The sequence below is a fragment of the Nerophis ophidion genome, linkage group LG03 (genome assembly GCF_033978795.1).
Source record: "Nerophis ophidion isolate RoL-2023_Sa linkage group LG03, RoL_Noph_v1.0, whole genome shotgun sequence".
Classification (NCBI taxonomy): Eukaryota; Metazoa; Chordata; class Actinopteri; order Syngnathiformes; family Syngnathidae; genus Nerophis; species Nerophis ophidion.
This window is the reverse complement of record NC_084613.1, coordinates 43,639,927-43,654,282: the sequence shown is the minus strand read 5'-3', so window position 1 is coordinate 43,654,282 and position 14,356 is coordinate 43,639,927. Positions and strand designations below refer to the sequence as shown.

At 39.3% G+C, this 14,356-nt stretch overlaps 1 protein-coding gene across 4 annotated transcripts in view; it reads left to right on the top strand.

The window, feature by feature from the left end:
• Window positions 1-14,356, top strand: part of kif26ab (kinesin family member 26Ab) — a 165,121-nt gene that overhangs the window by 67,834 nt on the left and 82,931 nt on the right. For 2 of the 4 annotated variants that reach the window (XM_061895269.1, XM_061895271.1), the window contains exon 3: window positions 13,534-13,998. In XM_061895269.1, coding sequence (XP_061751253.1) covers window positions 13,534-13,998 — 465 coding nt within the window. Of the gene's footprint in view, window positions 1-7,473; window positions 7,609-13,533; window positions 13,999-14,356 lie in introns of those variants that run through there. The other 2 variants (XM_061895272.1, XM_061895270.1) reach the window with 2 other exon arrangements.

Sequence of the window (14,356 nt, the reverse complement as noted above, 5' to 3'; positions counted from 1 at the left end):
AAATGTTGCTGTCATTATATAAAATGAGAAAAATATGCACTGTTCACAATCCATATGTTTAAGATTATGTTTCTGAAATGAAGACGTTGCTCTAAAACTGACTGATTTCATATGCTGTTGCATACACTAAGGTTTCTAAGTCATTAGATATAGACAATGTTTGATACTGATACAATTAATTTAGTTTGAGCATAAGTGAACACTTTTGCATTACTAGAATAGAGTGATACAACACGCCATCAGACTGTAAAGTTCCTCTCTGGGGGAAAGGGGCGGTACTTGGATGACAGGGGGTGCAAAAAAATCACAATACTGAAATAAACTGCAACAAAAAACAGTGCAATCAAAAGTGCAATACATTTCCATAAAATGCTCACTACTGCATAGTTTCTCTTGTAGTATTCTTATTTTTACTGGTATATTTTTATTGTTATTGTTGCTTTTTATTTTTACTCTTATTGTAATATTTTCTAATTTATTTCCATTTATACACCCATTATTTACTTTTTACTTTTTAAATTTGATCTCAATTCTGTACACTGCTGCTGGAATTTTAATTTTCTTGACGGAACTCTCCTGAAGGAATCAATAAAGTACTATCTATCTATCTATCTATCTATCTATCTATCTATCTATCTATCTATCTATCTATCTATCTATCTATCTATCTATCTATCTATCTATCTATCTATCTATCTATCTATCTATCTATCTATCTATCTATCTATCTATCTATCTATCTATCTATCCATCTAATATGCACACTTTTTTAAAGTATGTGTGGAGATGGTGTCATGGGTGGAGCTTTAGTAGAGATTTGCTTCACTGAGGGCACGCAGTGAAAAAAATCAAAGCATGCGGGCGCCATTTTGATATTTTTAAATTTTTAAAGCCAATACAATATATACCAGTCGATTTTTTTGTACCTTTAGGGCTCACTTTAAGTTTGGGCTCGGGGACCCGCAGGGGTCTCAGTCATTAAAATGTTAAAAACAAATCACATATATTTTTTATTCAATGCCTAAATCTCATGTTTAACTTCAAATTATTTTCCCACGGAATAATTTCAAAGTGGAATATTTGATGGGAAGCAATTAACTGGAGCCTTAGATACGTCAAACATTGATTTTAATTATTTTTATGAGCAATGACACCAGAAAAGAGTCACACTAAAAGTATTGGGGATATAAAAGGGCCCCACTCATAAAGGCGTTACCGTATTTTTCGGACTATAAGTCGCAGTTTTTTTCATAGTTTGGTCGGGGGAGCGACATATACTCCGGAGCGACTTATGTGTGAAATTATTCACACATTACCGTAAAATATCAAATATTATTTTTCTCATTCGCGGAAGAGACGAAGAAAATGTCAGCAATCGTCACATACACGTCAACCAATAAGAATTCGGCGGGTGAGGGTCATGGCAGAAATGCATTGTGGGTCATGGAATGCTAACTGCTATATGCTATATGCTTCTGCCGTAGCTATTAAAATTGATCATTTCATCGTTGGCGGTAACTTATAAAAACTGAGAAGGGCTGAACAAAAATGGCACCGAAAAGGAAATCATGTACTGAAGATTACAAGCTGGACGTAGTGAAATATGCAGCAGTAAACAACAAGAGGAAGCATATGTTATAGTTATTTGAATGACTCTTACCATAATATGTTACATTAACATACCACGCACGTTCTCCGTTGGTTATTTATGCGTCATATAACGTACACTTCTTCAGCGTGTTGTTCAATATTCTTCATTTATTTTGAATTGCCTTTCAAATGTCTATTCTTGGTGTTGGATTTTCCATCCATCCATCCATCCATCCATTTCTACCGCTTGTTCTCTTTTGGGGTGGCGGGGGGCGCTAGCGCCTATCTCAGCTACAATCGGGCAGAAGGCGGTGTACACCCTGGACAAGTCGCCACCTCATCGCAGGGCCAACGCAGATAGACAGACAACATTCACACTCAATTAAATTTCCCCCCAAAATGTGACTTTTTACTCTAGTGCGACGTATATATGTTTCTTTCCTTCTTTATTATGCATTTTCGGCCGGTGCGACGTATACTCCGGAGTGACCTATAATCCGAAAAATACGGTAAGTCTTAGATATTTTTTTCACTTTCAATGCTTAAGTCTTTGATTAGCCCATTGAGATGCAGCATCTAATTTCAAGGGGGGGTCTCTTAAAAATCCACTTAATATTTATCCGGTGATTGGTTTTTATTATTTTCTCAGGTTTGTTTTTTTGCCGTTTTTGTCAAAAAAAATGTATGGCGAACACACTTCGCCCTAAAAAGTATATAAAAAATATTTTTTTTATGTGAAATAATCTGAGCCTTGAATAGATCCATAATTCACAATAACATTATTATATTTTGAGAAATTACCGCTTTAAAGAAAAAAACTGCCTACATTGCAGCTTTCTGTTATTAGAAAGATAGCGATGTTTTCTCATTACATTTGACCTGTTTGCTCTTATATTCCACTTTTTTAAAGGTTAAAAAAAAAATGTTTTCAAGAATGTGCCACGGGCTGTTAAGGTCCACACTTTGCACAGCCCCATGACCTGTTTTCTCTCCAAATAAGTTATTGTAAAGTGGTAATATTTCCAGTTAGACCCCCGTCGCCTCCAAAACAAACTCCAACACACACTACTGTGACAGCTGAGACAGAGGAGAGGCAGGTGGCTGTCATCACTGGAGGGGGGTTGAAGTAGTGGCTTGGAAGACACTTTTGAGTCTGGATTCTGTACTTTGTGGCGAGTGTTTTAAAGTGGGCTCTTCATTTCAAATAGACCTTTCAACAGGCTCCAATGGGTGGTTTGGAATACTGAATTCGGGTTTACTTTGAAACCGCATCAGAGGACTTTCCAGATGCATGGCAAATAAGCTGTATATTCGCTTTTTAATATTCTTAGGATTCATATTTCTACATACTGCTCCATCATATGTGCATTAAGAGGGGTTTTGAACACCTCTGCCGCCCTCTTCAACTCTCCATCTGTCCTCACTTTCACCTGCAGTTTACTGCAACACCTGGCACCCGTCTCACCAGCTTGCCTGTTGAATCTTTCATTATTTTCCCATCTCCGTTTGTTTCCACAGCTCGGTCTGCTGGCTGAAGGAAGGGGAGGGGGACAAAGGTTATTTGGTAACAGGATGTAAACACAGCCCTACATGTAAGGATAGTAAATAAAAAAATACATTTTTACTGCTATAATATAGAATGTGATACATAACGTTAAAAAAAACCTGTTTGCTTTTTAGCAAACCATGTTGCTCTAACAAGCAGATGTCTATTCCTCCCTAGCACTATTACCCCCTTTTAAAGTGGATGAAAGAGACAGTAAATAATGCCTCAGCCTTGCCGAGGGGAGCAAAAGAGGTCAGAAAAGGTGGGGAGAGAGAATGGAAGTCTGTCCAAACAGTCTGGAAGGGGCTTGTTTTCTTTATGTGCGTGAGTGAACAGGAAAGGGTAATTAACTGACCAAGTGGCGAAAGGCCGGAGTGATGGATAGATGCGGCGTCGAGACGCAGCCACACGAGGGGACAACATACTCACGTGCACTAAAGCTTTGTCCTGTGAAACCTTTACGCAATGACACTTTTACAGTAAGGGCAGCTAGAAGCACTCTTGGCTGATAAATGGGTCCGTCGTGTGGGCTTATCATAGTCATAGATGGTTGATGACAGCTTTAGGCTCAATCCAAATTCTTCCTCTTAACCAGTTCCCCTTGTCTTAACCCTCACTCCTGGCCCTTACAATCTAGTACCATGGCAAAGTGTTGAAAATACGCACTTAGGAATTTGGCCGTCGCTCTAGTCTCGCTATGACCTCAACCCTCGCCGTTTGCTGCCGGTGACAATACTCAGATGCAACAAATGTTTCAGTTCAGTTCAGTTTCAGGTTATTTAGAACGTGCATTCAATACAATGTAATTCATCACATATTTTCACATATTGTTTCATGACAGCACGTCCGAAACGGAGTAGGAAGAAGCTGAGTTTTTTTAATCCTACCCTTTTTCATACCATAGCAATTTAATCCCATTTTCTTTTTCTCTGTAACAGAACAGTGAACAAATAAATAATAAACAAATAATATATCATCGTAAGTAAACAAATATTAAATACATAAATAATTTTGGTCTCAATAAAAAAAAAGGAAAAAGAAGGGGTTCAAGTTGTTCATCATAATTCTTGTTCTGTGGACTTTGTGAACACTTGTAGTTTGAACAGTCTCTTAATTAGATGTTCCTCTAAGGCAGTGGTTCCCAAATGGGGGTACGCGTACCCCTGGGGGTACTTGAAAGTATGCCAAGGGGTACACAAGATTTTTTAAAAATATTCTAAAAATTGCAACAATTCAAAAAATCCTTTATAAATATATTTATTGAATAATACTTCAACAAAATATGAATGTAAGTTCATAAACTGAAAAGAAATGCAACAATGCAATATTCAGTGTTGACAGCTAGATTTTTTGTGGACATATTCCATAAATATTGATGTTAAAGATTTCCTTTTCTACCTTCAAGGTACTCAAAGCGCTTTGACACTACTCCCACATTCACCTACTCACACACACACACACACACACACACACACACTGATGGAGGGAGTTGCCATGCAAGGCGCTAACCAAATGCAGAGGACACATTTCACCACACCAAATGTGTGTGACGATCATTGGTACTTTAACTTTAACTTAACTTTAACAGATGGATCCATATTACAATCCCCAAAGAGGGCACTTTAAGTTGATGATTACTTCTATGTGTAGAAATCTTTATATATAATTGAATCACTTGTTTATTTTTCAACAAGTTTTTAGTAATCTTTATACCTTTTTTTCCAAATAGTTCAAGAAAGACCACTACAAATGAGCAATATTTTGCACTGTTATACAATTTGATAAATCAGAAACTGATTTATGTGAAGATTGCCGAAACATAGTGCTGTATTTTACTTCTTTATCTCTTTTTTTCAACCAAAAATGCTTTGCTCTGATTAGGGGATACTTGAATTAAAAAAATATTCACAGGGGGTACATCACTGAAAAAAGTTTGAGAACCACTGCTCTAAGGTCATATTTCTCCTCTTTTGTTGAGAAGAATTGTTGTACAGTCTTTGGTAGTAGCAGGTTATAGTTTGCTTTGTACATAACTTAAGCTGTTTGCAAATGCACCGAATCGTTGAATTTTAATATTTATGATTCAATAAATAAAGAGTTTGTATGTTCTCTATATCCAACATTATGTATTATCCCAATTGATCTTTTTTGTAACACATTTGTAGTTGTTTCCCCATATTTCTACACAATAACTCAGATATGGTAACACTAGTGAGCAGTAAAGAATATAAAGTGATTTTTGGTCTAGAACATGTTTTGCTTTGTTCATTATTGACGTGTTTCTTGCTACTATATGTTGTATATTTTTTACATGAGATTTCCAGTTCATTTTATCGTCTATTGCAATACCCCAAAATGTGGTTTTCAATGTCTACTCAGTCTATTTGTATTTGTGTTTGACTTTCTCTTCTACTGTTACCAAATAACATTATTTTAGTCTTATTGAGATTCAAAGATAGTCTGTTTTTGTCAAACCATCTTTTTAATTTGTTCATGTCTTCTGTCATTATTTGTATTATCTTCCATGTGTTCTCTCCTGAACAAAACACAGTTGTGTCATCCGCAAATAATACTAACTTTAAGTCCTTTGTAACTTTACAAATTTACAAACCCTGTTGCCATATGAGTTGGGAAATTGTGTTAGATGTAAATATAAACGGAATACAATGATTTGCAAATCCTTTTCAACCCATATTCAGTTGAATATGCTACAAAGACAACATATTTGATGTTCAAACTGAAAAAAAAAACATGTGACAAAGAAGTTGAGAAAGTTGGCAATAAATACTGATAAAGTTGAGGAATGCTCATCAAACACTTATTTGGAACATCCCACAGGTGTGCAGGCTAATTGGGAACAGGTGGTGTCCATGATTGGGTATAAAAACAGCTTCCTAAAAAATGCTCAGGCATACAGGTTTTGGAACAACATATGCTGCCATCTAAGCGCTGTCTTTTTCATGGACGCCCCTGCTTATTTCAGCAAGACAATGCCAAGCCACATTCAGCACGTGTTACAACAGCGTGGCTTCGTAAAAAAAGAGTGCGGATACTTTACTGGCCCGCCCACAGTCCAGACCTGTCTCCCATCGAAAATGTGTGGCGCATTATGAAGCGTAAAATATGACAGCGGAGACCCCGGACTGTTGAACGACTGAAGCTCTATATAAAACAAGAACGAGAAATAATTCCACTTTCAAAGCTTCAACAATTAGTTTCCTCAGTCCCCAAACGTTTATTGAGTGTTGTCAAGAGAAAAAGTGATGTAACACAGTGGTGAACATGCCCTTTCCCAACTACTTTGGCACGTGTTACAGCCATTAAATTCTAAGTTGATTATTATTTGCAAAATAAAAATAAAGTTTATGAGTTTGAACATCAAATATCTTGTTTTTGTAGTGCATTCAATTGAATATGGGTTGAAAAGGATTTGCAAATCATTGTATTCCATTTATATTTACATCTAACACAATTACCCAACTCATATGAAAACGGGGTTTGTAATTTATATAGAGATTGAACAATTTGGATCCAAGTATTGAACCCTGAGGTACGCCACAGAATATTTTTAGCTCTGTAGAAGTGTTAAGTACCTGCTTGTTTACTTTCAAGATGCCGTGGCACGCGATGTTCGGCTTTGCTTGGTCTTTTTTTGTCATCGTTCACCTGTCTACATCAAGAAGAAGACAGTTACACATTTGAGAAGACATTTTCTGCAAATTATGGCACATCAACTTATAGTATGTGAAAAGTGTTTCATTGATGGAAGTGATTACACTTAGATTCTGGCTAGGTTTTATGAAATCCACTACTTAACTTATTATTTGTATCCATTTTTAACTCACACTCTTCTGATTCATGTGTTAACTGCATAGCACTCGTCGTCTCAGGAGGTATCTGAGCTCACTTCGTTTTTAGGGCTATGCGGTCCTAACTCTTGTCCCTCTCCCCTTGCCTGATGGAGACTTCGGACATCACTTGATTGAGGTGAACGGGCAAAACCAAGTTATTAGACACTAGTGATTACAACTAAGACAAGGCGGAGGGGGAAGTATTTGGATCAGGCCTTAATTTTGATGCAATTTCAGATGAAAAGCTACATTAAAATCGTAAAGTCATGAAATTGGTTCGTTTAGATTCTTCTGGAATTCTGCACAAGAGAAATGCTGTGATAGCCTGGACAGTTGGTCTCGTGTTGAAAGTGTCACTGAAGGGTAAAACCTATTTGCATTTTCAGTCAGCAGTTCTCTGATGGTCAAAAGGGAGGAGAGGCCTGAATCTCATAAGGCAGGCAGTCTGACATCTGTCTCTGTAAGCTCCTCATGAGGCAACAGATGCTAGATGCTCTCAGACGTGGCTGCTCATTTTAAGGGAATACACATGCAGACCTCTCAAGCTCACTCCTCCAAACAACGTAGCACCCTCGGTCGGTCCAACTTTAAAACCTTTGCTGACTGTATCGTGTTGTTCAAGTAAGTTGCCTGATGGATGTCTTTGAAGTATGCTGCGTTGTTTTTATTGTCTCTTTACTACTTGCCTTGCATGTTACCACCATGCAGTCATGAAGAAAAGACATGCTGAATTGATTCTGCAGATACATATGTCACAAAGGATCAAAGTCAGGCAGTCTAAAGTGATTTGCGTGCAGGAATGTTGAAATTATTGGCATGATGTAATTGCACTGTTATGTATCACAGGAAAATACATTGAGTGATAGCAGCCTTTAACCGAATCTTAGATAGATTAACTTATTTACTTCGTGACCCAAAGGGACAAAATGTCATAAGATCCTTCCTTTATCAGTCCAGCCAGGAAGTCATGATGATGCAACCTTGCCAATTCATTTGTTAAAAATGGCGGTAATGTGCAGTGGGGAATGAGTTGGACCATAAATTAATGGACGGACACTTTTTAAGCATAAAACATTCACTGAGAATGAGTGTTCACAACTTGCAGACACCACCAAAGATTGCCTGTGGTGGTGTTTTTTTCTCCAACTAATCATCAAAACAGTACAGTAATTTCACAATAAGTAAGTGCTTTTAATGCTATCCAGTGTCTACTTTTTGAAACTTTTCACCTAATTTATGAAATGGGTTACAACAAAGGTCAGTCCCATTAATACAATATTGGTTTTCGAGAACAATCAAACCCTTTATTTGTTGAATAAAACATATTGAAATTTAAAGATCTGGTGCATTTTCAAACAGCTACAATTATGCACTGAGCAAACTATAACCTGTTACCCAACAATGTAGAACAATTATTTTCAACAAAAGAGGAGAAATATAACCAGAGAGAAAAATTTAACTTTAAATATCTGTATGCCCACACAACACTTAAAACCTTTAGCATAGCAGTATGTGTAGTAAAATTATGGAATGGATGAAGTAAAGAAGTCAAACTACTAATAGATGTAGGAGATTGTTAAACTCAAAGTGTTTACAAAGTACAAAGAGGAAGAATACTGATACAAATCTTGAACTTGATTGATAAATAGCACATAATCCATCACATATTCAGTAAATTATTTGAACTTTACAGTAAATTAATTACCTATATATGTGAACTGTGTTGATATCTATTTTTTTGTTCATTCATTGTTGTTTTGTTTAACATCAAAAAAAGGAAGTGAACACTTGTGTTAGAAATTATATCCAGACAGGAAAGGGGTAGAGTTGAATAAACTCTGCTTCTTCCGAGTCCTTTACGGACATGTTTAAATGTGAAATTGTAAACATGTAACTGAAAACATGTTTGAAACATCACTATGTTGTTATTTTTATCTTTTATTACTAGTTTGTTGTTGTAGTTTTGTTTTGGGTTTCTTTCTTCTAATTTTTTTTTCCTTTTGGAAATAAGTATTTTCAATATAACACAGTACAATACTTTTAAGTCTGTGTGCTACAAAATGAGTGAAACATAAATACAGTATTTTTTGTTAAAATCCTGTGCTTTTTTATGATAATGTTGCTATAAACAGTTAAAACATTGATAGCAAATGTATAATATCACAAGTTAATTTAATATTTTGAAAAAAGAATGCACCTCAAAACATCTCAACATTTGCTCTTCAACTTTCTGAAAAAGCTGCCACAAAGACCCTGTAAAATCCTTGAGGGACTGCTTTATTATTTAGTTAAGACTGTGATTTGGATTTTTAATATCAAATGCAACATTGTGTGAATTGCATAGGCTGGATCAAATCTTCTCTGGTTAAATATATATTTTTAAAATATATTTTTTCCATTTTTATTTGATTATCTTCTATTATCATATAATTTGTGTCAGCTCTGAATAAACATGGCGATTAAACCATACGTGTTCTGACTTTCGATCATTGTTATGACATTATTATTGTGCACCAAATGTCTCTGCAGTGGTACGATGGTAAAAGTTGCACACTCTAAACAAACACATGCGTAGCCTAATCCTGTTGCATGGTCTTAAAACAGTCCTATTACAGGTTTGGCGCAAATATCTGTTTAATGGGATGTGCCGAAAGCGCCGCTCTCTGTTCCGCTGACGGCGTTCTCACAGTTTGTAGAGTAGCACACTCGTGTGACATCCTGGGTCATTGTGATGTGTGCCTCGGAGCAGGTAGTGGTTAAACTTAATGGTGTGTAACCCACAGGACTGCTGTGCCACTAAAAGCTTCACCTGATATCTAATCAGTGTTGGCGCTCGCTGCAGGCCTTCCAGCCCTCAAATATCCTTGAATGGATCTGAGCTTGAGTCGTCTGTTTTCAAGAGCACGTCATAGAGTGGGGGAAGTGTTGAGTAAGAGCAAAGGGGAGTAGAGGACGGCGGGCAAAGAGGAATTACACCGCTGGATGTGTTTCTTTTATCCTAAGGATGTAATCTGCTTTAATGCCCTCCGCCCACCCGGGGCAAGACCAGCAGCTGTTCTTGTACTTCTCCAACTTGGCTGTCAAGGGAGAACCCGGCTACCTGTGGGAACGCCGGCCCTCAGGCACAGGATTTAGACTGGGCCCCTGCGGCTTTATTGGGGACCACTCTCTTTGAGACTTATAGACTTGTGGTGTGTGGTGAGGGTCAACAGAGTCCCATGCAGAGTAAACTAGACGGCTCATGTCGCATCCTGTCGGGGCACCAGTGAAGACCATAACAAGTAAATGAGAGGACTTTTCTGTGTGGTCCTGATTTTACACAAAGTACCTGAATGTGTAATGTGTCAACAAGACTGGTGCAAAGTCTAGTGAGGCAAGAACTGCCTGGTAATCTATAGTATAAAGCAGGGTTTCAGAGACCCTAAAACGGTTAGGGCCTCCTAGTGCCCCTAAAAAATGTTTTTCTGTGACATACAGTATTTTGAGGAGTTTTGTGCTCAGACCAGATTTTATTTGCTATTACTGGTTAAAGGCAACTTTCACCCCAAAGTATTCTGCTGTGTTTAGGGGAACCCACTTCACACTTTGACAGTAAAATGTGAGGGAAGAATGGTTAAACTGTTAGTTAAATGAATACTCTGCAGCATTAAGGAGGAGGGAAGCCTTTTTTGCCATGAGAAATGTGGATTTAGTCTGTCCAAAGTGCGCTGTTGACTCACAAAATAAATCACACAAGCAGAATTGCTAAAAATATATTTATGCGGCACTATCTCACTTCCATTTTTGTTGTCATCATAGATGCACATTGGTCCAATTTTTCTTCATTTGTTTTTCTGCCACCGTGGGCAGCAGGGTCGTTCTCTGCACAGGAAATGGGCTCAAATGGAATATTTTTTTCAGTGAAGCGTGCCTTTCGGCGTGCGAGGCACCTCATGCATTTCAAATCGTTGTGACCTTCTTGTGATTTAAGTCAACTCCACATCAGTACATCGTTGAGCGCTTTATGCAAAATGAATCGATAGAGCTCCACTTTGTCTAAATAAAGAAAAGGTGCCCGGTAAATGTTGTGATTTCTAGTTTGAAAAAGAGCTTTTGTGTGATTTTTGCCATCTTTCTCCCTGTCCTATCATCTACAATTGGCCAAGGTTGAAGTTGTTTCCATCAGCCTGTGGGCATGCACTGCATGTGATGACACTCTCCATCAACCCAGAGACCCATTCACTTAGATGGTCTGCGGTGGTTTTCATCATGGATAGTGTGAGGACAGGGACAAACTTAGATCTTTAAGGGCAGCAGAGGGGCTTTATCCACATAAGAAGGTCTGCTTCTCCCTGCTCTGCAGCTGACCGACCTCCTCTCCATAATAAGGCCACGGCATCTGACTACGTTTTTCCCCAGAGTTTAATAAAGATCAGCGCTGACAGGCAGTAAACCAACAAAACCACATACAAGCCTCCAGGCAAAAGGGCCACAACCCGGGCATACCTCCTCCCACCACTCTTCCTCAGTCTGTTCTCTTATCCTCACCCCATGCTTCACTTGAGCTTTGCTTGAAAACCGAAACCATCTCCCACTTGCACAGAACAATGGCTGGTGAGTCAGATCCCTGAGGTAGAACCTCCTCACGAGCAGGAATGCTTTGAACACATGGCTTGTGTATATGGGCTTCTCTATGATGCTCTTTATGCTCACTTGCACCTGTCAATCATACATCACTTGTTATCACTTATGTTTATTGTCTCAAAAGCAAAGATTGTGTGATCATCTGCCGACCTTATTTAAGTGACAGTGTGTCCTTCACTTTCTTAATTCCCTAATCATTTGCCATCATCAGCGCCATCATCCCCACAAGCTTTGTGGCCGTGACCCTGCGTTAACTCTGCTGGGCATAGAGCTTGCAGACTGTTTTACAGGAACAGCCTGCTCTCTTAGCTCTCGAAACCTAACTGAATAGCAGATGGGCTGAGCTTTGTGTGTCTTTTTATTAGCTCCCCTAAATCAACACTTAACAATGCATGGAGAGCGGCAGCGGGATTGATCTATTCCATCTACCGGTGCCCCGAGGTGGGTAAGGGGTTGCCGAAGGGTAAAAGGGCGAGAGTGGATGGATAGAAGGAGTTAACCGGTTTTGACTCACCTTCAATTTCCTGCCCGGGAAAGGCAATGTACATCAAGCCAAAGGGCAGTATGTGCTGTTTTCCTTAGTTTTATCCAGCAATTTCCCTCATGTTCCACAAACTCACCACAGTGGCTGACAGTGTTAATAAAGACAGCAACCTACCCTGATCCAACCCAGTGAGATATACTTTGTCTCTTGATTCCATATTACACTAAATCTGTCACCCAGCTGGCCACGAGCTCTGTTTGTCGTTTGCAGTTTGGATTTATGGGGTTTGTATGTCCGGTTTCTGAGTTGTGCTTGGAATCTGCCCCCACCTGCTAAAGCTGAAAGCAGGTAGCCAGTAGAGTAAATCATCAGTTAGCAGGCAACCCAGTCACAGTACAATGCTTGGCTGCCTGCATTAATAACGCTTTAAGGCAGAGGTTGTACTAATATCTCAGGCTACACTGTAAGGCTACATATTGTTTATTTAAACTGCAAATGTTTTATTAGAAGGAGGCTGAGATTCCCTCAGCTGCTCTTTTTAGTGCCTTTTGGGTGCGATGTATTATGTGTCTACGGAGCTTGATGTATTAAGTGGCACTACATTAGAGCAGTGGATTATTGTTTCCTCCTTACTCCTCCTGATCACCTCTGAGGGTCCACAAAGCAAAGGCCTCATAAACATTTATGTTTGGGCTGTGGGCTCCCGTCTTAGACCATGACTCCACTGGGCCACAGCCCCTTTATGCCTCTTATGAGACTCTCAAATATATGCCTGCCTGTGTGTTTGTGTGTTTATTTGCCCCAAAATGAATGTTCACGTATAATTTGAATAGTTGGCTGACAGCTTGGTGTGCCTCCAGCTTCCTGCAGGAGATAGTTATTTTCACATTTGCTGGCATATCATCTGTTTTCATGCTGAGACACTTATCATATGTAAATTGTATACCTTTGGGTGCCAGAGTCGCTTCAGCTGTTGCTTTTCTTCAGCGTTCCTGTCCTGCAGAGAGGAACACCCGAGGGAACTCTCCTGGCAATTAGGAGAAAGGACTAAACTTCACTGGACACCATCTCCAAAATAGCAATTTTTCCTCATAAAGCTGCCAAAATAAATACAGATAGATTTCCCCAGAATTTTAATGAGGATTGTCTCTGTTGGATCTTCTACTAATCTACCAGAGCCTTCTTCTGGAGCCGTCTCATATGGTTCGGCTTGTTTTGTCAGTCTTGATTGGCTCCGCAGAATACACACTGCAATGAACACATGTCTGATCAACAATGTGCTTGCATGTAGACAGAGCGTCTCAGTCTGAACCAACATGTGATTAAACCGCTAACAAACCACTACCGTGACCAAAAAACATGAACAACATTTTTGTGTGTGGACATTTTGTGCAAAGAGTTACAGGGACCCTTTCATGTGTGTTTCTTTTGTCCTGCAGGACACGGGATATGCAACGTTCTTATTCGAGCAGCTCCACACATCCGGGAGCAAGGAAGGCGCTGTCAGCTGCTGCCAGGTGTGCTTCACGCCTCTCCACAAACTGAGGCAGGAGGCACTGCAGACTCTCCATGCTCCCGCTCTCGGCCCAGACATGCCGGCCCTGCCAGCCTCTTCCTTTTTACCACAGCCCACAAGATTCGCTGCGGCGCCGTCCGGCGTCAATGCCAAACAACTATCCAAAAGCCAAGCACACTCACTCCTACCCTTGGGGGAGCAGCACAGGGGCCCATGCTGGTCCCAGTACCCCTCGGCTTCATCAGGTCCGAAGACCAGCGTCCAGGTGACAGTGGCAGGAGGGCAGATCACTGGATCCTTGAGCTCTGTCACCATCCAAGCCCAGCAGTACCTGGAAGGCATGTGGAGCATCTCGAGGGTAAACAACTTCATTCCTCAACCTAAACCAGTACGTACTTTTTCAAACTTTTGAAGTATTTCACTTCCTTTCATCATTTTTAAGCTACTAGGACCTTTTATATTTTAAAATGCTTTGACAGTAAACCTGTCTTTAATTCCTGGGCGGTAGACAACACAAAAACAATGTTCTGTATTTACAGTACATTGAGACCATGAGATCATGTGCATGGACAAAAAAAGATAATTAACCTCAAAGTATTATATTATAGGTAACAGTTGTTTCTGATAGGATTATAACATAACTTAAGTGACTCTTGGATAATAACCATTATAAAAGATGAAGCCCCGGGTTGGCCTTCCATTCCTCAGTAGTCAAGGAGTCGCTGTGTTTTTAGGTCAGAGGTCAT